Source organism: Protopterus annectens, chromosome 5.part1 (assembly GCF_019279795.1).
Source record: "Protopterus annectens isolate FY-2018-M chromosome 5.part1, PAN1.0, whole genome shotgun sequence".
Lineage (NCBI taxonomy): Eukaryota > Metazoa > Chordata > Ceratodontiformes > Protopteridae > Protopterus > Protopterus annectens.
The window spans coordinates 732,342,409-732,370,394 of record NC_056736.1 but is presented as its reverse complement, the minus strand read 5'-3'; the positions used below and the strand labels follow the sequence as shown (position 1 = coordinate 732,370,394).

The following is a 27,986-nucleotide window of genomic DNA, read 5'->3' as shown; positions in this document are numbered from 1 at the left end:
GGGACCTTGTCATATAATTTCTCCAAGTCCAGGAATGCCCAGTTGGACTCTTTCCTCAACTATCTGTTGTACTGCAAACATTGGGTCAGTTGTGCTACACTCTGATCTGAATCTGAACTGCTCATCTCCCATCTTACATTTTACTACTTTACATATCCATTTATCAATTACCCTCTCCAGAGCCTTCATGCAGTGTGATAGGAGTTTGATGTCTCTGTATTGCCCACAGTTGCGGATGTTTCCTTTGTTCCTGTACACAGTGACCTCATCTGAGCCTAACTTCAATTTCCTTCGTGCTATTTTTACTTCTTCTAGGGTGGTCTTCTTTTCTCATTGTAAGCTGTTTCTGGGGCAGTACATCTTCTGTGGGGTTTTCTTCTTTCATAAGGTGTTGAAAATACTCCTTCCATCTGCCTTTGATGTCCTGTGGTGGTGAGCAGGTTGTTGTTGGCATCCCTTACTGGGGAGCCCGCAGGAGTTTTTGCAGGGTGGGTGCAAACCCAGAGTCCCCCCAAATAGCCATTCCAGTGTCCCATTACTTGGCTATTTCTCCCCAGTTGCCATAAACACTATTCACAGCTCTCAGTGTGCATACTGTTTTATGTTTTACTTCTACAATGATTACAGATATTTGGATTTCATTTACAATTTTTATTTCAAATTTTATAGCACAAACACTGGCAGACATTTGCTAAACAAAGCAATAGTCTTACAATGAAAACAGACTTGGCATTAAAACTTCCCTACCTTTGAAACTCGCATCATTGAAACAGCATTGAAACCCACATTCAAAGAAAATGCATATGGCCAGTGGCAGGTTAAGTTTACCTTTGGACTGTTTTCAAATCATAGGCCCCTTGCACACATTTTAGGACCATGCAAAAGTTCCTTGATTCACCTTCCTGACTGTATTAATTATAATATATAATAATTACATCACATGTAATACAGCACCACTTTGTTTTAAAATTATAGTTTTGAACATTTTTTCCAGTAAGCAATGAAACAAAACATATGAACCAATAATGACAAACTGCCCAATTCAGAATATTTCAACCATAAAAGGCCTCTCAAACTTCTGTCATTAAAATCCACCAATATCAGTCAATATGCACAATCTCTGCATAAGTCATGTGAATAATTCCACATTAAAGAGGTCTGAAACAAATGAAAAGGTTGTTGCTAGAAAACAACTTTATACTTCAGTGTTTCATCTACAAATTCAGTGCCTGCTGCCCGTAAAGTCTAAATTGCCCATGTTACATTAAAAAAATGGTAAGCTGGTATATTGCAATAGGGAATGGGTGGCAAAATGAAAAGCAGGCTCATAGTTACTAGGCATCTCATCCAAAGGAAGACATACTCAGGACTGCAACAACCCACCCACTTAAAATACAAAGCTACATGCTGTGGTGGTAGAACCTACAGGTCTCTACATCAAGATGCAAGTATGCTCCCCTCTGTGCTACTAACACTGCTATAAAATTCTATACCATTTGCTAAACAAAACAGTTGTACATTTTAAGCAGACTTAGCATGAGCAGCAGTAAACTTCCTTTGCTCATATTGTGCTGCTTATTATATAGGCAAAACAGAACGTAAGTTAAGACAACGCATATATGAGCATGTTTATGAGATTAATAAAAAATCTCACAATAATGCACTGTATAGACATTTAGCTGATAATCCCACACATAATTTCCTTTTCATTATATTAGAACAAGTATTGCCACCTCCAGAAAAGGTCCCTGGAAAATTATACTGGAATCTAAGGAATATTGGTGGCAAGTTCTTTTAAATGCTACACAATTCCCTGGTCTTAATGACTCGACATCTATCACAAGTATTTTAAAGCTTAAGGCTTATAATAAATATATTTATATTTTATATTTCATTTTATTGATCAAGCTCACACATTCTTTTTGTATTTTCATGTATAAATTTAGATATATGTATAGCTATAGGTGCATTTTAAGATTTTAGTATTAATTAATTGTTTTAGTTAATTGCTTAATAGGTTTATTGGAGCCATAGCACAGCTATATAATAAAAATTATTTTGTCTTGTAAATTTGTCTGATGAAGGCTGGTGTCTCAGCCGAAAGCGCTTACCATTAAACTTTTTGGAATTTACAACTTGCTTGTGGTCCGCTGGATTGCTATTGTGCTGCTGGCTTTATTCTTTGCTAGTTTCTGCTCCTGTGTTTGGTTGGCTATTTAAATTCTGCATTTTGTTGATTTATTTGTCTGATGAAGCACATTTATGAGAAAGCGCTCACATTTATTTTACTTTATTGTTTTTTTATATTTGAATTAAAACTGTTTAATTTGTCCTTGCCAGTGGAACTCCTTTTGTTTTTATTACTGAACTTTAATCCTTAGCTCATCCCAGTGATTTGCCAAAAGAAAAAAAAAACAGAATTTTTATGAGGAGAGACCAAACATATTAGGCAAGAATCTGGACCTTCTTTATCTGCACAGTTGAGAGGTATGAACACATACATCCCCCTACCTCCTTAGAAAGTGAATAGAACAACAATGTTTGCATTAGTATGCATTTTCTGCGGATATGAAGTCTAAAACTCAAATGTCTGCCATTATTTAGTGACTTCAGTCCTCAGCGATTTGCCAGAAAAAACAATTTTATATTTAACAAACCGAAAATATGAGGCAAAAATCTGGATAATTGCAAGGTATGACCCTCCCCTTACACACAGGCACACGTACAAACCTACTTCTTACACACAGACCTACCTACCACACAAACACACACACACACACACACACACACACACACACACACACACACACACACACACACACACACACACACCTACCTTTACCTACCTATTTCTTACATACACGCATACATACCCCTACCTACCTACTTCTTACATTCACACACCCCTACCCATTTCTTACACACACACACCTCTTAAACAGACACACACACCTACCTCTCACTTACCTTCATCTGCAGTCCAAACATCTTCTGGAGTTCAAATTCCGCGTGGGCATGGAAGATGAAGACGTAAACGACTGGTCGGACAGACATGCAAAAGTAAAACGTACTTTTTTTTTAATTAAAAGAAATTTAATCTCCCAGCTAGCCAGTTCCAAGGGGGTGCTTGCACCCCATTGCACCTGCCTGTAGCACCCTTAATCCCTTATGAAGCATGTCTGACTATCTTCTTTATCTTCCTGTCTTTGCCTTGCAATGTGTTATAGTTTCTTTGTATCACTTACTGAGTCACCTTCCAGAAGATGGTAGAATGTCTCCAATAACTATTCTTTGCTACTGCAACTCCTTTTTTAGCTTCTTTGTTAGCTAACCAGTATTCATTCCTAGACTGGTCAGTCTTTTCTATCTCCCACTTTTTCCTACACTCTTCTTTTGAAGACTTCCTGGACTTCTGCATTTCACCACCAGCTTTCCTTATGTACCTTATTTCCAACATGACTTGACCACATATCTGTTCCGTAGTCCTCGCACATCTTTTTCGGAAATACTACCATTCTTCTTCAACTCCACCTATTTCCTCTGCTTGGGATGCTAGAGCCTTGAGTAATTCCTTGAACTGTTGTACTTACTCTCCAGTCAACTTCCAGGTCTCTGTTGACCTTAGAGCCTTCTCTGACCACTGCTTGCAGCTGATTTTGGCAACCAGTGGTTTCTGCAGTGGGGTGACTTTCACTGTGGATGACTTTGCAATCCCTGATTCTACCCCAGTGCCCTTTTCTTACTAGGAGGAAGTCTACCAGAGCTGTATTTTGGAAACTCTTGTTTGTGATCTTGTGATTCTCTCTCTCTTTCTGAATCATGTGTTGGCTACCCTCAAGTCATTTGCTAGACAGAAGTCTAAAATGGCCTCGCCTTCTTTATTCTTGTTGCATTTTGGAAACTCTGGTTTGTGATCTTGTGATTCTCTCTCTCTTTCCGAATCATGTGTTGGCTACTCTCACGCTCTCATGTCATTTGCTAGACAGAAGTCTAAAATGGCCTCTCCTTCTTTATTCTTGTTGCCCCACCCATGTGGAATCAGGCAGTCCTCATACCCAGTTCTGTCTGTCCAGATAAGTGGATTCAAGTCACCCATTATCAACACCAAGTCATGTTGTCCTGCTTTAGCTACTAGGTCCTGCAACTGAACTGCTGTCTAAATGCACTCTTTTCCTCACTATCACAACCCTGCTGTGGGTCAAAGACTGCTATTATGAAAACTGCCCTATAATTACACTGGACTCCGATTGCCATAAGTCTTGTCTTAATTCTGATGATATCCCTCACCGCCTTCTGAAGCCTCTCTCTCACCACAATTCCCACACTGTTTTTAGCCTGTCCCCCCTCCTGAGTAGTAGACTCTGGATCCCAAGCCAAGTAGCTTCACTGCATTGTCTTCCATCTTGTCTCTTGGATACACAGGATGTGCAGCCTCCTCAACATCATTATGTCATCCACTTCCAATCTGTGTCCGGTCAGTGAACCTACATTAATTGTAGCAATTCTCTCAGTCCATGTTTGGCAAGTTGGTTGGTTTTACATCCAGCCTTTGCTCAACAGAGCTAGACACCGGCCAGCCAGTAGCTTATTGACCCAGGGCAGCTGGGCTTTATGGTAGGCACACACACCACTTCCCACTATTACCATGGATACCCGGCATAGGTTGGAATAGGTGAGGTCCTCGACCCACTTATCACTGGTAAGTACCCATGCCCATTTTGGTGACATTAGTCAACATGGCTAAATCACATACATTAATATTTTACACCACTGACTGGCTTGCCCTGCCATGGCACACAGTCTGTGATCTGTGTTCTCCTATCTTGAGGATACTTCACACCAAAGTAGATGCCCAAAGCAGTTGATCTGTACAACTCTTCCCTGACGGGGCACCATGTAGAGTCTGTGCTGCTGCCCACAGCTCCATTCATTGGTGAGTTTGATATGGAAACACTCAGCATGATTTTTGGAGGTGGAAGGAACCCCACAGGGAGAACATACAAACTCCAAACAAGTATTCGGAGGTTAGGATCAAACCTTGTACCTTGTGCATGGGAGGCAAAGATCTTAAACATTATGACAGCTGGTCTTTAAGTGTGCAAAAAAGATAAAGGGCTGTGGACAGCTCTCACAGGGGACAGCTGCAAACTGGAAATGAATGTTGGGTTGGCTTTGTATTCTGTCATCAGTTTTACAAAATAGCCAGTGAAGTAAATAGTGTGGGAAGAAATAGCCAGGGAATTGTTATGGCTAGGCTTGTATAGGCCCTAGGGCCGATAGCCTAGTACCAACCTATGAAGTAATGGGTGAGCTGCACAATACAAAAATATATTAAAAAAAAAAAGTTTCACTTCACTAATTCCTTGCATTCAGGAACTTAACATGATGGACTAACCCCTTCCAGTGGAAAACAAGGTGGTAGGGAATCACAGCCACCTGGAAAACAAGGACAGAAATGCTAAAAAGCACAAAATCTGTTTTCTTCAATCTTGTACATAAATATAACAGCACATATGACCTACTCAATTTAACAAAATGAAAGCAGGATAGTTAGCCAGAGAAGACAAAGCATTAACTGACAGTGTGCTTTTCGAATATATGTTATAACAGAATACTACTCCGCCCAAAGGATTCAGTAAAAATTGCTAAAAATATCATAACGGGTTATTTTCAGCTACTCCAATTTTAACAATAAACTGCCATCAATGGCACATTTGGAAGCTCTCCTCTCTTCATAAAAGCAGCACCTTATATGTAGTTACACTTTGCCTGAACCATCACAGTCATGCCATAATAATTTTTAATAAATTGAAATGTCTTCTCAATAAATTGAAGAGACACTTACTTGTGTTTTACTGTTTTCACAGTCTCTGATGCAACACTTTTAGCGATGCTCTTTGCTGCACATTCCAAACCTTGCCAAACTGTTGAAAAGCCTAACAAACATATGGTGACAGAAAATGAAACGTCAAGCTAGTACAGGGAGTTTAGCATTTCAAAAAATTCTCATTTTTACTGAAGGACTGCACTAATGTAACAAAATACAAATTGTTCTTCAGAAGTCTACATATTTTTTTTTCAGTTTATCTTCTTTGATTAGAAATGTGCAAAAAAAGCTTCCATAAATGGTTCCCCCTTTATAATCGCGAAATACTGAAATCTCGAATTTCAGTATTTGGCGACCATAAAGGAAAAATTTTTAAATGCCTTAAGTGCATAATCGCGAATTCAAATATTTCAAATTCGTGGTTATGGCTTTACGTTACATGACGTGCGCTGTTTGGTTCAGATGCTGTTTGGCGTAGTGTATGGATTTACGTGGAATCTAAGGTAAATGAATTGTTTTGTCAGGGGTTTTGGGTGGGAGTTTGAATGTATGTGAGATTGTAAGTTGTATGTGTGGGTTAGGGTAGGAAGGTGAACATATGAGTGCATAACCGTTGGATGTGCTGGTGTTTGTCTATGTGTGATGTGTGTGTCGCGAGGGACTATGGAAAGTCTGGGTGTGAGTGTACTGTCTTTTACTGTTTGTGTGATCCTGGAGTTAGTATATATAAGTAGGGGGCTTAGCTCCCCTGCTTGTGTGTGGTGTTTTGTTTATGTGTGTTTGTTTAGTAGTGTGGGTGTTGTGGTTTATGTGTGGTGTGATGTATGCTGTGTGTTCAGGATTTGTAGTTTCGGGATTGTAAAGGTTTGGTATTTGAAGGTTTCATCTTTATTGTTGCGAAATACTGAAATTCGAGATTTCAGTATTTCGTGATTATAAAGAGGAACCCCATAAACATACAATGTAGAAGAACAGTACAGAAAAAAGAACATCACTAAGTGACTGAAATGCCTCATAGAAAACAAGGATGTGGAGTTTGACAGGCATACATAATAATCAGGGATTACATACTAAAGATCACTAGGACACAATTAAATAATGTATCAAATATATAAGACTATTAAACCAAAATTGGGAAGGAAAAAAAGTCATGATATGGAGGACAAGAACAGTAGTGTATCTCAAAAAAGGACTGATGACAGTCCATAAAGTCAGTATCTGTAGGAAGGGTGTAATCCGGATTGGGAAAGCCATCCTTCTAGGCCTTGCTCAGTACATAGCATTGGTCTTGCAAGAAAGTGGTTGTGAATTAAATTCCTAATAGACAATATCTTTGTGGTATCAGTGACTCAGCAGATTATGCACTAACCTTTGATACTGGGAAGATCAGAAGGTTGTAAGTTTGATCCCTGCAGCAGGTGACTGGACTGAAATACTAAATAACACCACAGTACAGCATTATTGGATGCTGTACCTCTGTCCTTCGGAAGAGATGTTAAACAGAGGATGACCTCGCTGCCTGTGGCATTAAAAGCTTAGTTGGATGTTAGATCCCATGGTTGTTATCAAAAAGAGTACAAGTTTTTTTTTCTCCGTCAAAATTCTTTTTTAAATGCATTTGAATGAATTCCATAGTATTTGTACAAAACATCTTAAATAACTATGTGCACTATTTACATTAGCGTGACACTATAATTGATCTCAATGTATACAGTTACTTTATAAGTATGTCCAATCCATTATCAGAGTGTCTGATCAATCAATGTATAGTGTCAATCAACGATAAGACTTTTCCCCAAGGGTTGTTGATAAATGGCTTTGGATAAATTCTTAGTTCTTTAATTTTAATTTCCATGCTATGGTCTTCAAGTAGGCTGTAGAAGTCTTCCTAACATGGTATTGTGTTTGTATTCCATCTTCTTGTTATACACTTCCTTGAAATTGCAAGTATAGTCCATACTAGATACATGTTTGACTTATTCAAATGAGGACCTTCGTTCACATTTAACAATACAAGAGCTTTAGTTGAATACAATGATTCATAAAAAAAAGTTTGTAGAAAGTTATACCATTCCAAAATGGCTTTATTTTAACACAATCAAAGAAAATGTGGTTCCAGTCTGCATTGTGTACTTGCTCACATCTCCAACATATTCCTCTTATGGAAGAACTAATTTTACTGATTCTGTCTTGGGTTAAGAATGCTCTGTGCAAGCATTTGCAATTAAAAATGTTTCAGTATTGTGTAAAGGATGTATATTTTATTGATAAAATATTTGTTTTAATATCTTCAGTTAACTGTATTGAGTGTCCTTTTGTTATATATTTCCAATATGAGGTTTTGGGTGTTGTTTTATAGTTTATCAATATTTTGTAAAATTTTGAAATACTGTTTCCCATGTCAAAGTCATTATATAGGATTTCATATATGTATTTCGTAAATTTAGGTATTTCTTTAAATGAAGAATTGTTTATTATTCTACTTAAATCTTGCGAATATGACATAATACTCTGTAAAGTTAGCCAGTCCTTTTCCAGTCCAGGAATTTTGTATGTTGTTTTCATTACCTGCATATTAAAACATTTAGTTCTTTGATACTTTGGAGCCAACAAACAAATCCTTTCTGTTCACTGGAATTAATAATTTCTCTCTATTTTATATGGAAAGTTCTTTGCGACTATAAATGGTGTTAAAAGATCAAACCAGATTTTTAAATCTATATTTGCATTAATAATTTTCCTAAATGAGTCGATGTAATAATAAATCATACGAGTTTTGTGGGTTTAGTTATGTTATAATGCATACTAATACATAATATGTACCATGGCAAATTGTTTTCATCTGTTATTTGAAATTTTTTTGTAAATCAAATTCATTTATTGATATTACAGTTAGTAATTCTTTCCTATTTGCATAGTAGGTGGACTTATCCAATCTGAGATTGTTTTAGATATTGATGCTTTTATATACGTTTCTATATCAGGAAAGTTTAATCCTTCCTGTTTCCATGTTCTGATATGATGTATTAAAGCTATTATGTTTCTTTCGGGAAACCATAAAAATTTTATTAGGCATGAATTTATTTCTTTAAGTATATTTTTCTGGTAACAGTTGTATTGCCAAGGCTATATATATATATATATATATATATATATATATATATATATATATATATATATATATATATATATATAGGATCTTGGGCAGTAAAAACATTTTTATTAACTGCAGTCTATCTTCAAATGTTAATATTATTTTGTTCGATTTTTCCACAGAGATTTTAATTGTGTTGATGATATTATTGTAGTATTTTGAGACAAATTCATTATTATTCTTGCATAACTCAATTCCTAGATATTTTAAGGTAGATTCTTGTTTCCCTATGATGTGACCCCCCCATAGTCTGCAGTTTTATTTAAAAATAAAAATTTTGATTTTGACTTATTAAAATGGAATATATCTAATTCTTCTAATGTCTCTTTTGTATTAGATAATGTTAGTAATATGTCATTAGCAAATAGCATTACTTTAGAATTGTATTGTTCATAAACATCTATTCCTTTGATTTTTATATTGTTGTGAATTGAATCTGCCAATATTTCAATAGCCAGAGCAAATAGAATCGGTGACATGGGACATCCTTGTTCAGTGCCTTTTTTTATATGTATAGATTCAGAGGTAAAAGGACTTAACTAGATATACGCTAAATTATTTGTATATATATATATATATATATATATATATATATGCATTCTTTAGGAGATGAACAAAGGATGCAGGAAATTCAAACAGCATTAGGATTTTGAATAAATGGTCCCAATTTAAGGAATCAAAGGCTTTCTCTATATCTAAGCCAATTATGAGTGTTTCTTTATTTTCTTTATTAACATAATCTATAAGAGAAATTATCCTTTTAATATTGTCATGTGTGTGTCTATGATATATAAATCCAGTTTGATCATTATTTATTGTTTTGGATGATGGTATTTGCATTCTGTTAGTTAATATTACCATAAATATCTTATAGTCATTATTTAATAATGATATAGGTCTATATGAGGTACAGAGGTTTGGGGATTTGTTTTCCTTTAGGATTGGTGTGATTAAGGAATATCTCCAAGAGGGTGGTATTAAAGCTTGTGACTGAATTTCTAATAGAGATTTATGGAAGAGGGATAGTTTCTTTGAAGGAAAAAGTTTATATATTTCCATAATTATGCCATCTATACCTGGAGCTTTATTATTTTTACCCGCTTTTACCTTCTTTTATTGCATCTGTAATTTCTTTGTATGATATGAGTGCTTGCAGATCTAGTTTTAATTGTTCTGGTATTTCTTTTATATTAAAACATTTTTCTTCTAGATTTAATTGATCGATATGTATATATTTTCTTTTTGGAAATGTTCCATATAGTGATTTCTATAGGCATCAGGAATATCACCTCTATCCAAGACATTTTTCCCTTTCTTTTCATGGAAGATACTTTTAACGTTATTAGCTTTTGATTGTATTTTGATTCTTGTGGATAAATTATGTAGATATTTGGGAGAAGTGGCCAAGGTATTAATTTATAGTTTTTCTAAAGCTAAACTAGTTTTGTTAGAATTTCATTGTATTTATTGTTTAATACTTCTACTTTCTTTTTCATCTCCACATGATTTTGATTTTTTTCAGCTTTTACTGACACAAGTTTGGATTGTAGATCTAATAATGCAGAATCCCATTCTCTGATTTTTTTTTATACGAAGTTAGGATTTTACCATATATGTAAGCTTTTAATGAGTCCCACATCATTATTTTATTTATCTCTGTGGTATAATTAATATCTAAGAACTGTAATTCAGATAATAACCAGAGTTTGAACTCTTTAATTTTAGTTATATATGCTGCAATTCTGAAGTTAAAGATTAATGGTTTGTACACATTTTGAAGTTTTAGTATCAATGAACTGTGGTCTGAAAAGGGGCATGGAGTGATTGAGAAATTAATTACTTTAGAGTGTAAGTCATGGGCAGCAAATATTTTATCTATTCTAGTTTGGGTACCAAATATGTGATCTTGATGGGAAAACAACAAAGATTTATCGTCTTTAAATTTGAAAGTATGTATAAGATGAAATGATTCTACTCACTTGTTTAAAGCTTTTGATACAGCGGATGTACTCAGTGGTCTTTTATTTGTAGTTTCAGAAATATCAAATATACAGTTAAAATCTTCTCCTAATATAACGTTGCCTTTATAATTATTGGAAATGAAATCCAAGTGTGTTTTTTTAACAGTCCCTGTTCCAATGCCTGGGAACAAGTATAGATTGGCTAGGGTCCATATTCTGTTATTATATTTAACTATTACTAATGCCATAAAGCCTTCTTTATCTTCATACTTATAAATGATTTCTGGGTTAATCACATTTGTTTTCCATAAAACTGTTACCCCTTTTGTCTTTGTCTTATAAGTGGATTGCACCAATATCATATATTCATTCAGATTCCATTTGTAATTGTCATTTGTTTTGAAATGAGTTTCTTGAAGGAAGACAATTTGTGCATTGTTCAGTTTTAAATATTTCAGTAGATCTGATCTTTTGCTGGGATTGTTTAAGCCATTAGCATTTAAAGATAAAGTTAAATCCATCTTAGGTTATTTAGACGAGTTATTTTTTGTTTTATTGTGACTATTAAACAGTTTCCTCTGATAACTATAAAGTATATGTTTGAGCTTTTAAAGGAAATTATCAGTTTTATACTTCGTTTGCCAATAAAGTAATGGTTTGGCCAGGCATACTAAAATATTTTTGTGAAATAAATTGAAATTAATAAATGTTAACAAAACTAAGATCTGCACTAGCCATGGAATGAAAATCATTCCTAATCTGATAGATAAACCTAAGTCTATCAGCTTATAACTCATACCTTGACAATCCAGAACATCTGAGCTCCATAAATTGAATTATCATATGGAGAATATTTGTAATAGGAATAAGCTATATTTATATTATTTTGAACAGATATAGTACTATTGTAGATTAGACAGAATTATAATACAATATAAATGCCTACTTATTGTATAAGCAATTAATATTTACATGAAAGATAGATGACAAGCAATTCAATCATAGTAAAGTAGGATGTATCGTATATAAAATCTCAGTAAAAGATTATAGCACACAGTTATTTAACATATTCACCCTTATTGATGAAGTCTTTCAAAACTTATTACTTAATATAAACAGATGGTAATAATATTTATACCCAATGTTTATAATACAATATATTTTACTGGATATATCAGCAGTTATATTTCATTGTTTGCCAGCATTTAAGTAATCACTTTGTTTGTTGCTAACTTACTTAAAGCATCGAGTTTGTTTTATGTGAACACTGATGAAAGTTAGTGCATTTTAATTATCAGTGCATCCCCCCCCCATTTTCTACACATAATGATTTTCATATCTGTCATTTCTTATTATGAAATGAGTGAAATTATAGGTTAAAAACAAACAAATCACTTATTGTGATTAATGACTACAAATTCCCTTTCCATATTTATAAATTGCCATTTTATGGCATAGACTGAACATTTTTAGATTAAAATGGCAACCTTCTATTTTGTATAATCAGCAAAGGTTAAACTGAGTGATTATTGTCAATTTAATGCTATTTGTTCAGAATGTGATTGTTATATTCTGTGACATTCCTAGTTCAGGCTTCTATTGTCTCACTTGAACACCTTTGTCAGTTTGAAGTCATGTATAAAACAAGAAGTTATGTACTCACCATAACGTTCGATGTATGTAGTCCATCTCGCTTCACATTCTTACCCGTGGGTTCGGAACCGAATGTCGGCTCCGAATAGGCCATACTTTAGCTCAAAGTCTTTCTATTAGCTGGGCTAAGATGGTATCCCATGCTGCACTGCTCTCTATCCCCAGATCTAGTTTTCTGCGAGCACCAGCACTCACTCTCCATGCATAACAACACCTAAGGAAGGAAGAACAAACCAAGAATGAAGGGAACTCTGAAACCAGGCCTAACCTCCAGATTCTCCAGGACAGGGGAAGGTGGGGGGAAAGTAAGAATGTGAGGCGAGATGGACTACATACATCGAACGTTATGGTGAGTACATAACTTTTTGATGTTATGAAGTCCAATCTTGCCTACATTCTTACCCGTGGGACAGCGTTCCCAGCATCTAAATCCTGGGAGGCTCAGTGGAAAATACTCCTGAGCACTGTGGAACCAAAGGAAGACCTGCCTCTAGATGCCACATCTAACTTGTAATGAGTAACAAAGGTGTGAGGAGATGCCCAAGTAGCCGCAGCACAAATATCATCCATAGACAATCTGGCCTGAAAAGCTGTAGATGTAGATACAGACCGGGTAGAGTGAGCCTTCACTCGGAACGGTAAATCTCTTCCCCCTTAAGTATAAATGAAAGAAATACAACTGGAAATCCACCTGGACAATGTGACTTTGGAAACAGGAGACCCAATTCTGTTTTCCAAAAATGAAACAAACAACTGATCAGATTTTCTGAGGTCCTTCGTTCTGTGCAAATAAAATTGTAATTGTCTGTGCGCATCCAACTGATGAAATTTGAATTCTGCCTTGTTCAAGAACTGAGGAAAAAACACTGGTAATTCAATGGATTGGTTAAGGTTACTAACTGACGCTACTTTGGGAAGAAAGGAAGGATTCAGTCTGAGAGAAACCCTGTCCTTATGAAAAATCAAATAAGGTGGTTTGACTGATAAAGCTTGAAGCTCCGAAACATATCTGGCTGACGTGATGGCTACCAAAACGACAGTCTTCCAAGTTAAGAATTTTAAATCACAAGTGGCTGCTGGCTCAAAGGGGGGTGAAGTAAGACCCTGTAGAACAAAGTTTAAGTCCCAAGGCATAACAGGTTCAGAGACAGGAGGACAAAGCAACAAAGTGCCTTTCAGGAAAGCCTTACAGAGTCTATGTGCCATTAGACTAGGTTCGTCTGCGACATGAAACGTAGAAATCGCCGCCAACTGGACTTTAATGGTTGCGGCAGCTGATCCCTGGTTGAAAAGCATAGAAAGGAACTCCAATACTGAAGAGATTGGAACTGTGTAAGGGTCAATCTGTTTGGCATGTACTCAGATGGAAAATCTCTTCCATTTGCTGTAATGAATCTTCCTGGTCGAAGGCTTATGAGAGGAAGACAGAATATGAACCGCCTCCGGCGAAAAATGGTGAAGCCTAACTAATGACGGAAGTGGAGTAGCTAAGCTGTCAACCGGAGGGTCCGAAGAGATGGATGGAGCTGCCCTGACATGTGAGTCAGTAAGTCTGGTTGTGGTTCCAGAATCCAAGGAGCGTCCATGAGATAGGGATGGAGAAAGGGGAACCAAATTTGACGAGGCCAGTGTGGAGAATCAGAATCATTTTGCTTTCCAAGGATTGCGCTTTCTGAATAGCCTTTGACATCAAAGGAACTGGAGGGAAAGCATATAGTAGACCGGAGGGCCAATCGTGGGCTAGAGTATCCCTGGGTGACTCTCCCTGAGGGGGGGATAAGGGTGAAGTAGCTGCTGCATTTGGCATTGAGGGGGCTGGCAAAAAGGTCGCAAGGCTGACCCCACCTGCGGAAAATCTCCGCAACTTGACAGTTCAGGCATCACTCGTGAGGCATCAGAATAGCTCTGCTTAACCTGTGATCACACTGGACTTCCCCGGAATGCGCGTTGCTACCAGAAAACGTTGGGAAGACACTGCCCACTGCCACATTCGTATGGCCTCTCTGCAAAGGGGGTACGACTTGGTACCTCCCTGTTTGTTCAGATACCATACCACCAACATATTGCCTGAGTGGATTGCGATAGTCCCAAGAGGAAGAAAGCTCTGAAGTGCTTGCAATGCTAGTAGCACTGCTCTCATCTCCAGGACATTGATATGCAGATGCATCTCATGCTCTTGCCACATGCCTTGGACTGTTCTGCCTAGATATTGCCCCCCCCCACCCCATTTGGGAGGCATCCGTGGTCACCGTGGCAACCGGAGGCGAAGGAACGAAAGGCTTTCCCGCATTGAGGTTGTCGGTGTGAAGCCACCAACTGAGATCCTGTTTGCACCTGTCTGTGAGTAGAATAGGGTGAGAAACTGGAAGACGGTGAAGAGACCACTGGGCGAAGAGTAGCCACTGAAGGAGCCTCATATGTAACCTTGCCAGAGGGACTAACATAATCGTAGCAGCCATCGTCCCCAACAATTGGAGGACCAATCTTGCCTTCACTCTTCTCAGAGGGAGCAAGGCGTAAATCTGTTGTTATAAGACTCTGATTCTTTCCTGTGGTAGAAACACCCGCATGAGGACGGTGTCTAATTCGGCACCTATAAAGGTGACACGCTGCGAGGGCAAAAAGGCAGATTTTTCCCAGTTCAAGGTGATGCCCAACTGCTGACATAGGTTGACAGCAGCATCTCTGGTCTGAAGTAGCAGATGCCTGGTGGTGGCAGTAAGGAGCCAGTCATCTAGGTATGGAAACACTTGGAATCCCTGATGTCTCAAGTGAGCAGTCACCACTGCCATGCATTTGGTAAACACCCTGGGGGCTGTGGTGAGAACAAAGGGCAGGGCTCGAAACTGAAAGTGACTGGCTCCCAGCCGGAAGCGTATGTGACTTCTGGATGCCCTGTCCATCTTTATGTGGTAGTAAGCATCCTTGAGGTCGATAGCTCATCCACACTTCTTTTCCAACAATGGGAGAATAGATTGCAATGTGTCCATTCGGAACTTGGACTTTTGTACATGGGTGTTCAATCGGCTGAGATCCAAAATGGGTCTCAGGGCCCCTGTCCTTTTCGGCACCAAAAAGAATCTGGAGTAAGTCCCTAATCCGATCTGGTCTGAAGGGACATGTTGGATGGCTCCTTTTTCTAGCAGCTTTGAAACCTCTGAAGCTGCGGAATCCCTTTGACTGGGTGGAACATCCAGGATTTTCTTGATTGGAGGGGGAGTTGACGAGAAGGGAATGACATATCCTCCGGAAATTATTCGTAGAACCCATTGGTACTGGGTGATACCTTGCCAGGCCTCCGGGTATAGTGAGATTCGCCCCCCAACTGGCTCCGGAAATGCACAGTTGGGCCTCCCATCAGAAGCGGCGGTAGGGAGAACCACGAAAGCAATCGCGGTGTCCCGAGTTGCAAGAGCCTCCTCTGCCCCTAGGGCGGCATCTACCTGAATAACCACCCCCTCCCCTGCCTCTAGGGGGCTCACCTTGTGCATCGGGGAAAAAACCTCTGTGATTTCTTGACCCACATCTTTCTGCCCCTCTGGGCCTTGGGATAAGGCCTAGAGGGAAGGGAAAACGGACTCCTACGGCAGACAGAGTTTTTCCCTCTTGCTCGCACCAAGTGAGAGTGTCTTTCACCTTGGTTCCGAACAAAGAGGAACCATCAAACGGGGCATCGGTGAATGTAGACTTAAAGGCCTCCACAAAATGACAAAGGCGCATTCGGGCATGTCTCCTAAGAGCGACTCCTGAACTTGCTGCCCTACTCGCTCCCTCGGCTGCGTGAGAGATCAGCCTAATGGAGGAGTTTGCAATAGAATTGAGGGTAGACATCTGAGCGTTGACCTTCTGAGCCACCGCCTCAGAAACGTTACCCGTTAGAGTATCTCCAAGCTCCTTTAGGAGATCTCTCTGGAGCTGTGTAAAGTGTGATAAGTAATTCAATGACCACAAAGTAAAGGCCACTGAAGAAAAGTACACTCCCCATACCGATCCATAGTCCTAGACTCCTTGTTAGGGGGATGGACGGTGGAAGAAGTCTCAGCCAATTCCTTCTTGGTGGCCGCTGCCACCACCATGGCATCCACAGGGACTCCCTTGGATAGAAATTCCTTATCAGGAGGGGCAGACAAAAATTTATTGGGTCTCCTGGGGACTGGTTCCACAGAGTCAGGGATTTCCCACACCCTTTGACAAACCAGATTCAGAATCTGGAAGGGTGCAGACACCCAGGAGGCGGAGGGCTGAGCACCAAAGGCCTTCAGGAACACGGACTCCTCTTCGGAGGGGGGTTTGGATGGCCAGTCACCTCTTTGCTTCAAAATCTCTAGGATGTCAGAGAAAGAAAAATTTTCAGATGATGACTTAGGGCACCCCTCCGATTCCTCGAGGTCGGTGTCTGACATGAGAGACTCATCTTGAGAATCTATGTGCTTCCTCTTGCAAGTTCTCTTTCTGGGTGGCTCCTCAAGCAAAAACTCTGAGGGGTCCTCAGAAATATGGGGACAACTTGTGGGGGTACCCTGAGGCCTTGGGACTCCGCTGTCAAGAGATAGAGGGCGATCAGAGACCTGTACCGGTGCTGTAGGGAACAGAGTGACTGAACTGTATGATGCCGCTGACGACCTGGCCAGCTCACTCCGCAAGGCCTCGAAAGCTGCTCCTCCCGGGTCTGAAGATTGACCAGCCTCCGAAGCAGAGACAGGAGTCAGGCTTCCCTGCGCCAAAGCACCGAGAGGGAGACTAGGAGCCGAGAGATGTCCTGAAGCATCTCCCTCGGGTCCGACCGAGGAATCTTGAGTCCTGAACCCCGTGGACGGCGCCGACGGGGTCAGAGCTGATGGCGGAACCGATGAGCCAGAAGGGGCTGTTGGAACCGACCTAGGGACATCACACGGAGCCAAGCACTCTGGCTCTGAAAGCTGAGATGCGTTCGGAGGAATTAATGATGTAGGTAGAGGAACCGGCTCCGCAGCCGACTGTGTCGGAGCCGAAACCAATTTTGCCAGTACCGGTGACTGAAGAAGTCACTGCACCACTCTGTCGACATCCACATCCGATAAGGTCCTGGAGGATTTGGAGGATAGGGAAGGAGATCGAGACCTCCTCTCTGAAGGAGACCTGTGAGGAGGAGATACCGGCCTAATGCTAGGCAACTGGCTCTGAACAGGCTTCAGGAAAATCTGAGCCGAAGCAGGTTTCATAGACACTGACACTTCCTGCGGCCCCGACAACAACGGAGCCGAGGATGTCATTGAAGATTTAGCTGTTTTCTCTGCTGGCTCCGATGAAACTGATGGAGCCGGGGATCGCTTTTTAGCCTTGGAAGATTTAGCTTTTGATGGAGAAGACTTAAAGCTGGAAGCACTCTCCAAACCCTCCTCGAAGGAGGGTTTCAGAAGTCCCTTCAAAATCAATTTGTTCTTCCTTTCCTGAAGAACATGCGGGCTAAAAGCATGACAAAAACTACACAATTCCTGGAGGTGAATCGCTCCCAGACAGTACACACAAACAGAGTGTCCATCAGTGATGGACATCTTATAACTACACTTGGTGCACTTCTTAAAGCCCGAGGGCTTATGCTCCTTAGTATCTTTAGACATAGTTACCACAAACACCGAGTAACTAATTCAACAAGTAGACCAACGGTCAATCAGCCACAAGTGCGGGAACAGAACCAACAAACAGTACACCACAAAGACCTCTAACTAAAACGGTCCTAGACACAAGTACAAGGGAGGACTAAATCCTCTAATTTAAACAGTTTTAGCCCAAGGGAATAAAGTTAGCACACAAGGTAAGCAAGGGGACAGACTAGGTCCTCTAACTGAAACGGGCCTAGCCCATTGGAAACAGCTAGTGGGATACCACAAGAACACACTAAAAGAAAAAACAACTTTTCCACAACACAGTTCAAGATACACACACAAATAGCTATGAAAATAGCTTTTTTTTGCAAAAAACTTCTCTGCTATAAAGAAGAAATGGTACCTAGCCACAGCCAAGAGCGACACCACGTCCGAGCTACACGAGCAGCAAATGAGATCTGGGAGAGAGAGCACTGCAGCATGGGATACCATCTTAGCCCAGCCAATAGAAAGACTTTTGAGCTAAAGTATGGCTGAGTCGGAGCCGACATTCGGCTCTGAACCCAAGGGTAAGAATGTAGGCGAGATTGGACTACATAACATCATTAGTTACCTTGGCAACAGCTTAAGTATTATGTATGGTCAAGATGGGTTACAAAACCACAATTCAAGTTAAAGCAATTATATGACTTGTTATGCACATTTGCTTATATGAGAAAATCATCATGCTTCCTCTTGATGTTCAATATAGTGTATGTCATTTATGACAAATTAAAACAGTAGTGTTATTATACACAAGGCCATATTATTAAACTGAGTGCCTACTGTCAATTTAGTACTATTTGTTCAGAATATGACTGTTACATTCTGTGGCATTTTAAGGCTTCTATTGTTTCTCTTGAACAACTTAGCCAGTTTGATGTTATGCATAAAGCATTAGTTACCGTGGTAACTGCTTAAGTATTATATATGGTCAGGATGGGTTACAAAAACTACAGCTCAAGTTAAAGCAATTACATGACTTGTTATGCACATTTACTTATATGAGAAAATCATCATGCTTCCCCTTGATGTTCAATGTAGTGTATGTCATTTATGACAAGTTAAAACAGTAGTGTTATTATACACAAGCCCATGTTATTACATCCTGTCTTTCATATCTAAATTCAGCAGACTGCTTCATCTTATATGACGATTATATATTTTGTCTAGATTTACTAAAATCATACACAAGTATTGTGTGTGTTTTTTTTTTTTGGCTGTTGCTTAGTTATTTGAGACACCACAAGCTGTAATGCTTTTTCTTATTATTAGCTCCTTCCAAGCATGTTTATACAGTCCATAGATTTTAAATTATGAGACCCCTGTAGTTTCTTATTTGTTATAAGTATATTTCCATCCTTACATACATGCATATCAGTAATTCAAGCACTTACATACATGCATATCAGTACTTCAAACACGGGCAACAATGCCCATCCAGTTTCCCCAGAATACCATTCAGTAGTTCATGTGGTATGTTTGGACAGCCGTGGTGCAGTGGTTAGCATTGTCACCTCACAGCAGGAGGCTCAAAAATTCGATCTTCGGCTGGAGTGCCTTCTGTGCGGAGTCTGCATGTCCTCCCTGCGGTCGTGTGGGTTTCCTCTGGGGGCTCCAGTTTCCTCCCACATCTCCAAAGACATGCTGCAAGTGGATTGGACACGCTAAAACTGGCCCAAGTCATGAGTGCGTGTGTGTGTGAACTCGACACCATAAAACTCCACTGCCAATCATGAGCAGACAAGGTGATCCGCTGTGGCAACCCCTAACCGGGAAAAGCCGAAAGAGAGAGAGAGAGTTCATGTGGTCTGTTTCCAGGGTGTTCTTAAAATATCTAAACCAATATTTGTCATGTTCCGTTTTTACCAGTCCGTTCCATGCTGTGGCCACTCTGTCAGTGGACCACTCAACACACCCTCCATTCCCCACAGATATTTCCACGAAGGAAATCTGATGACTCTCTAGCACTTCCCGGCAACCCCAAACACCCCTAGAATCCGCTATCCCCATATGCCCAACACATCTGAACAAGGTCACCTCCCACACCACTGCAAAGGGTTCTGCACAAGACTAAGTGCTCTTAGTCTTTCAAAATAACTCAGACTTCCACTCTTATGTAAATCCTTAAGGTGTTTGGACCAAAATACATTTTAAATATAAAATTGAGCTTATTATTTTTATTAATTTTTATTTTTTTATCAAGAATCAACTTAATGAGCTAAACAAAGGGCCGGATTCACGAAGGCTTACACGGAGTCTAAGAGTAGTGTAAGACTCCATGTAGCCTTCGCGATCCAGGAACAGCCCAAAGTCCGTGTAAGAGTTAGTCTAACACGGCTCTTACACGGAGTGGGCGTGGCTAAGCTAATCAGCCCACTTGCAGCCGAATAGCATGCAAATGAGGCTGATTAGCGATCCAGGAAGCCAAGAACAGCCCGTGTAAGAGCCGTGTTAGCTGCAGAAATGTACTCAGTTGACAACTGAGCACGCTTTCTAAACGCAATGGAGCCATGTCAGCTCCAAATAAAGGGTGCATATGTTATAGGCAGCATGCCAATGGCCAAATATGTGGCCATTGGCAATGCAACCCCATGCAAAAAATTTAAAAATAATTTTTTTTTTTTCGGCAATTGCCGATGTGTAAACCCAGCGCAGCCCATAAACGGCTGCGCTGCATAAACTGTAAAACGAAGGTTTTAAACCTACAAATGTAGGTTTTATGCATTATATGGAATGTCAATGGAGGGACCAGCATAGGAAAACCAACATGGCCACCGTGTAGTGGTTGCCAAGGGGGGAAGCCAAGTGTAAGAGATGTAACTAAGCATTAGTAGGCAATCTGATGCAAATTAGGGTAAGGATACTGAATACCACTGTCACATAGTAAATGAGCACAGTCTGAGTAGTGTAAGAGTTACAGAAGGGGGAGGAACAGAGTAGGAGATAGGTGACATCACAGGGGGGAATGGTAGAAAGGGATAGAAGTCATTGGAAGGTAGAGTTACATGACAGATGTCAGAGAGATATCAAGGAAGGAGGTGTGCCCCCAAGTAAACATGAGAAAGCCAAGAAATGGAAGGTGTACACTGTTGCCTACACCAAGGTTTCTTGTTGGGCGTGTATGCGCGTGTGCGCCCGGAAGCGAGTAAGGCGGTGTGCAGTGTCTAGGCAGTGTCTTGGCGTGTAAGGCAGTGTCTTGGCGTGTAAAGGCAGTAAGGCAGTGTCTTGTGGCGTGTAAGGCAGACTAAGCATGTGGGAGCGTGTTGGGAGCTGTTTAACACCGTTTGCGCGGGCGTGCACGCGTTTAAAACTGAATAAGCAGATTTTGAACTGTGTAAGTGTGTGTGCGCGCGTGTAAGCCACTGTGAGCGTGTTTCTGCTGGTTTGCACACGGCCCCACCCTGAGGAAACAGAAAGGAAAAAGGAAACAACAGATGTACTAGGAAGTTAGCAGGGAATACTGCTGGAGCTAGCAGGTGAAAACAATTAGATGCAGGCAATTACACAGGCAGAATACTAGGCCAGCCCAGCACTTAAAACACTGCAAACAGCAGTGTAGAATGTTTCTCTCAAGAGACACTGCAAGACAGGAGTTAAGTTATCAGAAGTGAAAACTGAATAAGCTGAACTCAGAGCAGAAATGTTAGGGGCTGCCATAGCTGTCATAATGAGACATAGGCGACTTGCTGAGGGTGGTGACAATGCAGATGGTGCCAGGCAACCCGCAGTGAGGAGACGGAGAAGAGTGTACAGGCCCAGGGTCACCTACCACGGGTTACATGAGCTGGAGATAGTAGAGCGCTATAGAGTGGACAGAGACCTCCTGCAGCAAATAGTGGAGCTGTGCAGGCCACGCCTCACACACAGAACCAACAGAGGGGAACCCATCCCAGTGGAAACCAAGGTATGTGTTGGCCTAAGAATACTAGCAACAGGTACCTTCCAGAGACCAACTGGCGATATGATGGGGATATCACAGGCATCAGCTTCCAGGGTACTGCACCAGTTCCTGGATGCCATGTCAGCACATGTCGGTGATCATGTATACTTCCCCAATGCCCGTGAGGTATTGGCCAGCAACATGCGTCTCTTCCAGCAAATAGCGGAATACCCTGAGGTACTGGGTGCCATAGACTGCACGCACATACGCATCAAAGCACCAGCAGGAGGGCGGGGTAGGGCCTACATAAACCGCAAGGGCTTCCCCTCCATCAACTGCCAGGTCGTGTGTGATGCCCAGGGCATAATAATGAATGTGTGTGCGGCTGTCCTGGGAGCTACCATGATTCCCACATTTGGCATTTGACGCAGCTGTACCAGACATTTGCCAATGGGGACATCCCACACGGACACCTAGTGGGGGATGCAGGATATGCACTGGAGCGGGGGCTGATGACACCCATCAGAATTGCACACACACCTGAACAGGAACGCCATAAGGAGGCACACACAAACACGTAATGTAATAGAGCGTGTGTTCGGGCTGCTCAAGTCACGGTTCCGGTGTCTGGACACATCTGGTGGAGCCTTGCAGTACACACCAACTACATGTACCCAAATTGTCATGGTATGTGCTATGCTACATAATATGATCATGCGAAAACAGCTGCAGCAGGATCACCATAGGGCTGGGCCAAACAGCCCCCCACCATCGCCAAGGCCACCACAGGCACAGCGTGACTCGGAGGAGGAACAACCTGAGCCTGCCCCAGTAGGCAGAAGGAGGCGTGCCCAGTATGCCCTGGCTTTGGCAAAGAGGCAACGCATAGCACATACATTGGCTCAGTAGGAACCTTGGGAATGATACCTCTCCGACTCACCATATAGTAACAGGGATGCCTAATGTGACACAACCTGCTCACAAACATGTACAGGGAAGTGTAATATGTGCATCCGACAGAGGCAGCCCTGCAGCACCACCTGAGGCATGAATGCTGTGTGTCAAGTAATGTAACACCAAGTACCATATGCACACCTGAGGACCCGTCTAACATCCTACCCTCAACAAGCAGCATGCCACAACAGGACAACGAGATGATGAAGTGCAACAATTACCGAAGTAATGCAGGTAGGCAAAGGGGACGAACTGTGTGCCAGTCTGGGATGACATACTGAGCATGACATGATGCACCACCTGCCAGGACTGGCATGCACCTATCAGTGCAGGCCGTATGGATACTGGCAAAGGCTGTTGTCATGCACAGTGTGCCCTGAATAGGAAGGCGCAAAACACAAACCTACCTCCATAGGTACCAGAAGGGATAAGAATCAGATAAGGGATAAGGTCAAACAGCAAGATGCATGCAGACTAAGCCCACCCAGTATGGAGAATGTTGATAACTGTGCTGTAACAGAATACTGAGGCAAGGCTCACAACAGCACCCTAACACCACCAGGTTACACCTCATACTGTGCTGTACATCCTCAACACTTGGAACAAGCTACAAAAGGAGGCGACCAGCAAGAATTGTCAAGGATAACCACACCCCATGTTTTAAACCAAAACCCAAAACCCAAAAAAACCCCGGGAAAAATGGGGAAACTAGGGCCAAAAAGGGGTTTTTCAAGTAAAGTGGCTAAAACCCCCCCATTTAAAATACCGGGAAAACAAACCTCCCCGTCCCAAACCCCCGGGAAAAACGGGAAAATTTTCCCTTTAAATGTGGGAAAAAAACCCATAAAAATATATCAAATTTTCCCTTCCAAACCCCCAAACATTATATTTGGTAAAACGGGAAAATTACCCAGAAAAAAAATAAAAAATGGGAAAGCATTATAAAAAAACTCCAACAGTGTAGGAAAAATTTCCCAAGAATCCAAAAACCAAAAAAAGGGCCCAGGAACCCCCCAAGTCCCAAAACCCCCCAAAAAAAAAACAAAAAAGGGAAAGGTGAAACCCACCAAACTGGGGTACTAATGCAAAAAGATGGAGAAGGAAAACCCCCCCCAAAAACCAGCCCAATAGAAAATCAAAACGGGAAACCCAAACCAAAAAAACCACAGTCCCGGGGGCCAAAAACCCCAAACAGGGAAAAACAGGCCCAAGCAATTAAATTGCACTCCCTTCCAAACGGGTGGGGAAAATCCAAAAGGGGTCCCTTTAAAAGGTCCCCAAAAAATGGGCCCCCAACCTCAGAACCCTGAAATAAAAACCCAAATTAAAAAATTGAACCCCCGCCAGGAATTGCCTTGGTTAATGCCAGTTCCCAAATTAAAAAAGAACAGGGGCCTAAACCCGGCGGGTTTGGACACCACCCCCAAATTAACCAAAAAATCCCAAGAGAAAAGGAAGTATCATGAAGAGCAAACAGGGGAACCGGGGGAAAGTTTTTTTCATTTTAAAATCATTTTAGGTAGGGCCCAAATAAAACCTTCCACACATTTACAACCAAAAGGCCACCCCAAAACAAAGGGGAAAAACTGGGAAAATCCTAAAACCCCCAATGTTACCCCCCTTGCCCCAAAGAAAACACGGGGGAAAAAAACCCCAACTCCACCCAAGAAATTAACCAAATTTTAGGGTAAAAAAAAGGGGGGTTTTTGGCAACCCCCCCAAATCCAAACGGGAAAAAAGGCGGGGAGCCCTCCCCAAAAACTCAATTTTACTCCCCCAAAACAATCCCAAGGGGGAAAAGAAGGGTAAACCCACCAACCAAACAAAAAAGGTCCCCACATGGGGAAACCTTTTTAAAGGAAACCAAAACAAAATAAAACCGAAAACATTCCCGGAAAGGCACAAATTAAAAAAACACACCAACAGAGGCCTTTCCCTAAACCCCAAACACCCAAATCAAACAAGCCCCCAAAACCCCATAAGCACATTAAAAAACCCAAAAAGGGTACCCAAAGGGTGTGCCAAAAGTCAAGGCCCCCAGAAAGGAAAGAAACAAACTTTCCCTGTCGTTGTAAAGGTGCCCAAACCGGGAAAGGGCTGTCCCCCCAAAAACTAACCAAGGGAAAAGGGTAAGTAAGGTGTAACCCCAAAAACCACAAAAAGAAAAAAGGGGGCGGTCCCCCAAAGAATAAAATAGAGGCACAACCCGGGGGAATCCCCCCTGGGGAGACCCCTAACTACATGAAAAGGAATTTGAAGTTTTGGTTTATTGTAGGGGTTACATGGGGCTTCACTTTATTCCAAAGAAAACCCACAGAAAAAAACCAAATAATAAATGGCCATTAATTTCACCAAGGGGCCAAGGTCTCAAAGCCAAAACCACACTTTTTTGGGAGGCCCTAAAAAATGCCCGGGGGGTTTAAATATTGGATAACCTTTGAACCTATAAAAACCTTTTGAAAGGAAAACAAAAAGGATAACCCAATTTAAAAACTAAGGGGGAAAAAACCATGGGAAAATTCCCCAAGAATGTGAACCCCCCAAATACACCCCACCACCCCATGGGGGAAACATCATTCGGTGCAGTGCAAAACCCCAACCCCCAGAACCAGAATACCTTATCCCAAAATGCGGGCCCCCAAAAGGGAAAAAAACTGGAGGTAACCAAGGACAACACCCAAAGCCAAAACACAAGCACAAGGTTTTGGAGGTTCCCCCAGTGCAACAAGGGACAAGAGGGTTGGGAATCCCAAAACCCACTCTCCCAAACCCCACCCCCCAAACAGGAATATGAACCCAAAAAAAAAAGGTCCCAACAAAAAAAAGGTGGTCCTTTTAAAAAGGGGTTTTGGGCCGGGGAAAATGGAAAAACCTGAAATTACACCCCAGAATTGGGGGAAGCCCAATTTTGCACGTATGGAAAGGTTTCACATTCCCAAACAAAAATTTTGGTGTTACCTCTAAAACCACCCAAACCCAAGGGGCCTCGGGAGATTCCTGCCCCTAAACATTTTTAAAAACCTAAAATTAAAAGGGGAAAAAAGGGGCCCAAATTAGGGGGGGCAATGGGGTCCAACCCCCAGTGTATCGGGCCTTTCAAAGGCTTCTTTTAAATCCCAAAAAGGAGAAATAAAAGGGCTCCCCCCCAGAAAATAAACCCACATGTAGAGGGGTTGCCCCCCAAACCCAAAAAAAAAAGGGAAGGGTGCTGGGGGGACAGATACAAACCAAAATTAACCCCCTGGAAAAATCCCCCCCAAGGTTGGCCGGCCCCCCCGTTTTGGAATTTGCCCAATGGTAAGGAAACATGGGGACTGTGCCCCAAATTTTTGCAGAGGCACAAACCCCCTCAAAACCAAAATTTTCCCCCAAGCGGGAAACCACAACATCCCAAAAAGGGGGCCCATGGAAACCAGAAACCCTTGCCATAAGAAAAATTGTCGGGCAAAGGAAAACCCCCAAGGAAATGATGGTAAACCCCCTTTTGGGAATTTTACAGAATGCCCAACCAAAAAATACCACAAAAACCCATTTTTGAAAACATTAATGGGGAAAAACCCCTGGGGAAATTATAGAATCCGGGCCCCGGGAAAAACAGTGCTGGGGTTTTTAACAGAAACTTTCCCAAAAAACCCACCAATTTATGAAGGTGCCCGGGTTTTACAAAGGGGGGATAAAATTGTGGTTGAAAACCCACACAGGGGTCAATTACCTTACCCCGTATGTACCCAAAGACATTAAAACAACTGGTCCCCAAAAAATTTTCCTAAGGATATAACACCTCCCCCAAATCCTGGGCCCTGGTTGCCACAATAAAATCGCATTGTCCCAAACTAAAAATTTTGGGGACCTATGAAAAGGGCCCCAACCCCCAGGGGGTTTTCTAAGGCAACCTGTCTGTTTGACCCCTTTAAACACAAAGGGAAAACCCCACCCATGAGGGGCCCCCGCAAAGGTTTTAACCCCTAGGTTTTCATTATAATCTCCCCAAAAAAACCCCCAAGGGGTGGGGGGAGAGGGGTTTAAACCGGGACAGCAGACAGGTAGACAGGGCACCAGTAACCCCAAAAACCAAATTAACTGGAAAATCCCACAAGGTTTGTTGGGACCCCTCCCCAAATTTTCCCCCATGGACGGGGAAAACATGGAAGGTTTGTCCCCCAACCATTTTTGGGGATACAAACTGTTCCCCAAAAAGACCCAACTGAAAAAGCCCCCCAAAAAAGGGCCAATGAAAAAACAACGGGGCCCCAACCATTTTTGGCCCAATTCAAAAATGTAAAGAAAGGGGAAAACAGAAAAGGCCCAAATTACCACAAAAAGGTGTTCCCAAAATTATTAACAGAAATAAGTGGGGAAAAAGGTAAAAGGGTTTTGTTGGGAAAAACTTTTTATGCAAAAATCCCTTTCCCAAACATGGGGGAAACAGAAAAACCCTTTGGGGTTCACACCCAAAGCGGTAAAATTAACTACAAACCCCATGACCCACAACACCCCATAATAAAATAAAGTTTGGAAAGTTCAAAACCACAAATGTTTGGGTTGCGGCCAACAATAAAATGCCCCCTTGAAAATCTAAGGCAACATGCCATAAAGGGGCCTAAACCCCGGGCATGTTTAAAAACAAGTTTGTGGATAAAACAAAAACCACCCCCCCCAAATGGGGGGCTCAGAAGGTCCCATAGGAATTAATCAATCTTCCTCAAAGGGAAACTTGATGGGGAAGGGAATGGGGATTTTACACTTAGTCCAAACGGGACATTTAACAACCAACATTTTCGGGAAAATTTTAAAATGTGTTTGGGGAAAAAAACCCACATTAACAGCATTCGGGCCCAGGGCACACCATTTTTAAATGACCCCAGGGGAATACATAAATTTTGGACCCTTTTTAAAATGAAAAATTTTAACAAAATGCAAAGGTTTGTTA

General features: G+C 41.3%; 1 protein-coding gene across 4 annotated transcripts in view; it reads right to left on the bottom strand.

The window, feature by feature from the left end:
* The window catches only part of SPART (spartin), a 579,157-nt gene that overhangs the window by 111,805 nt on the left and 439,366 nt on the right, over nucleotides 1–27,986 (bottom strand). For all 4 annotated transcript variants that reach the window (XM_044073369.1, XM_044073365.1, XM_044073366.1 and 1 more), the window contains exon 7: nucleotides 5,846–5,936. In XM_044073369.1, the coding sequence (XP_043929304.1) occupies nucleotides 5,846–5,936 (91 nt within the window). The remainder of the gene's footprint in view (nucleotides 1–5,845; nucleotides 5,937–27,986) is intronic.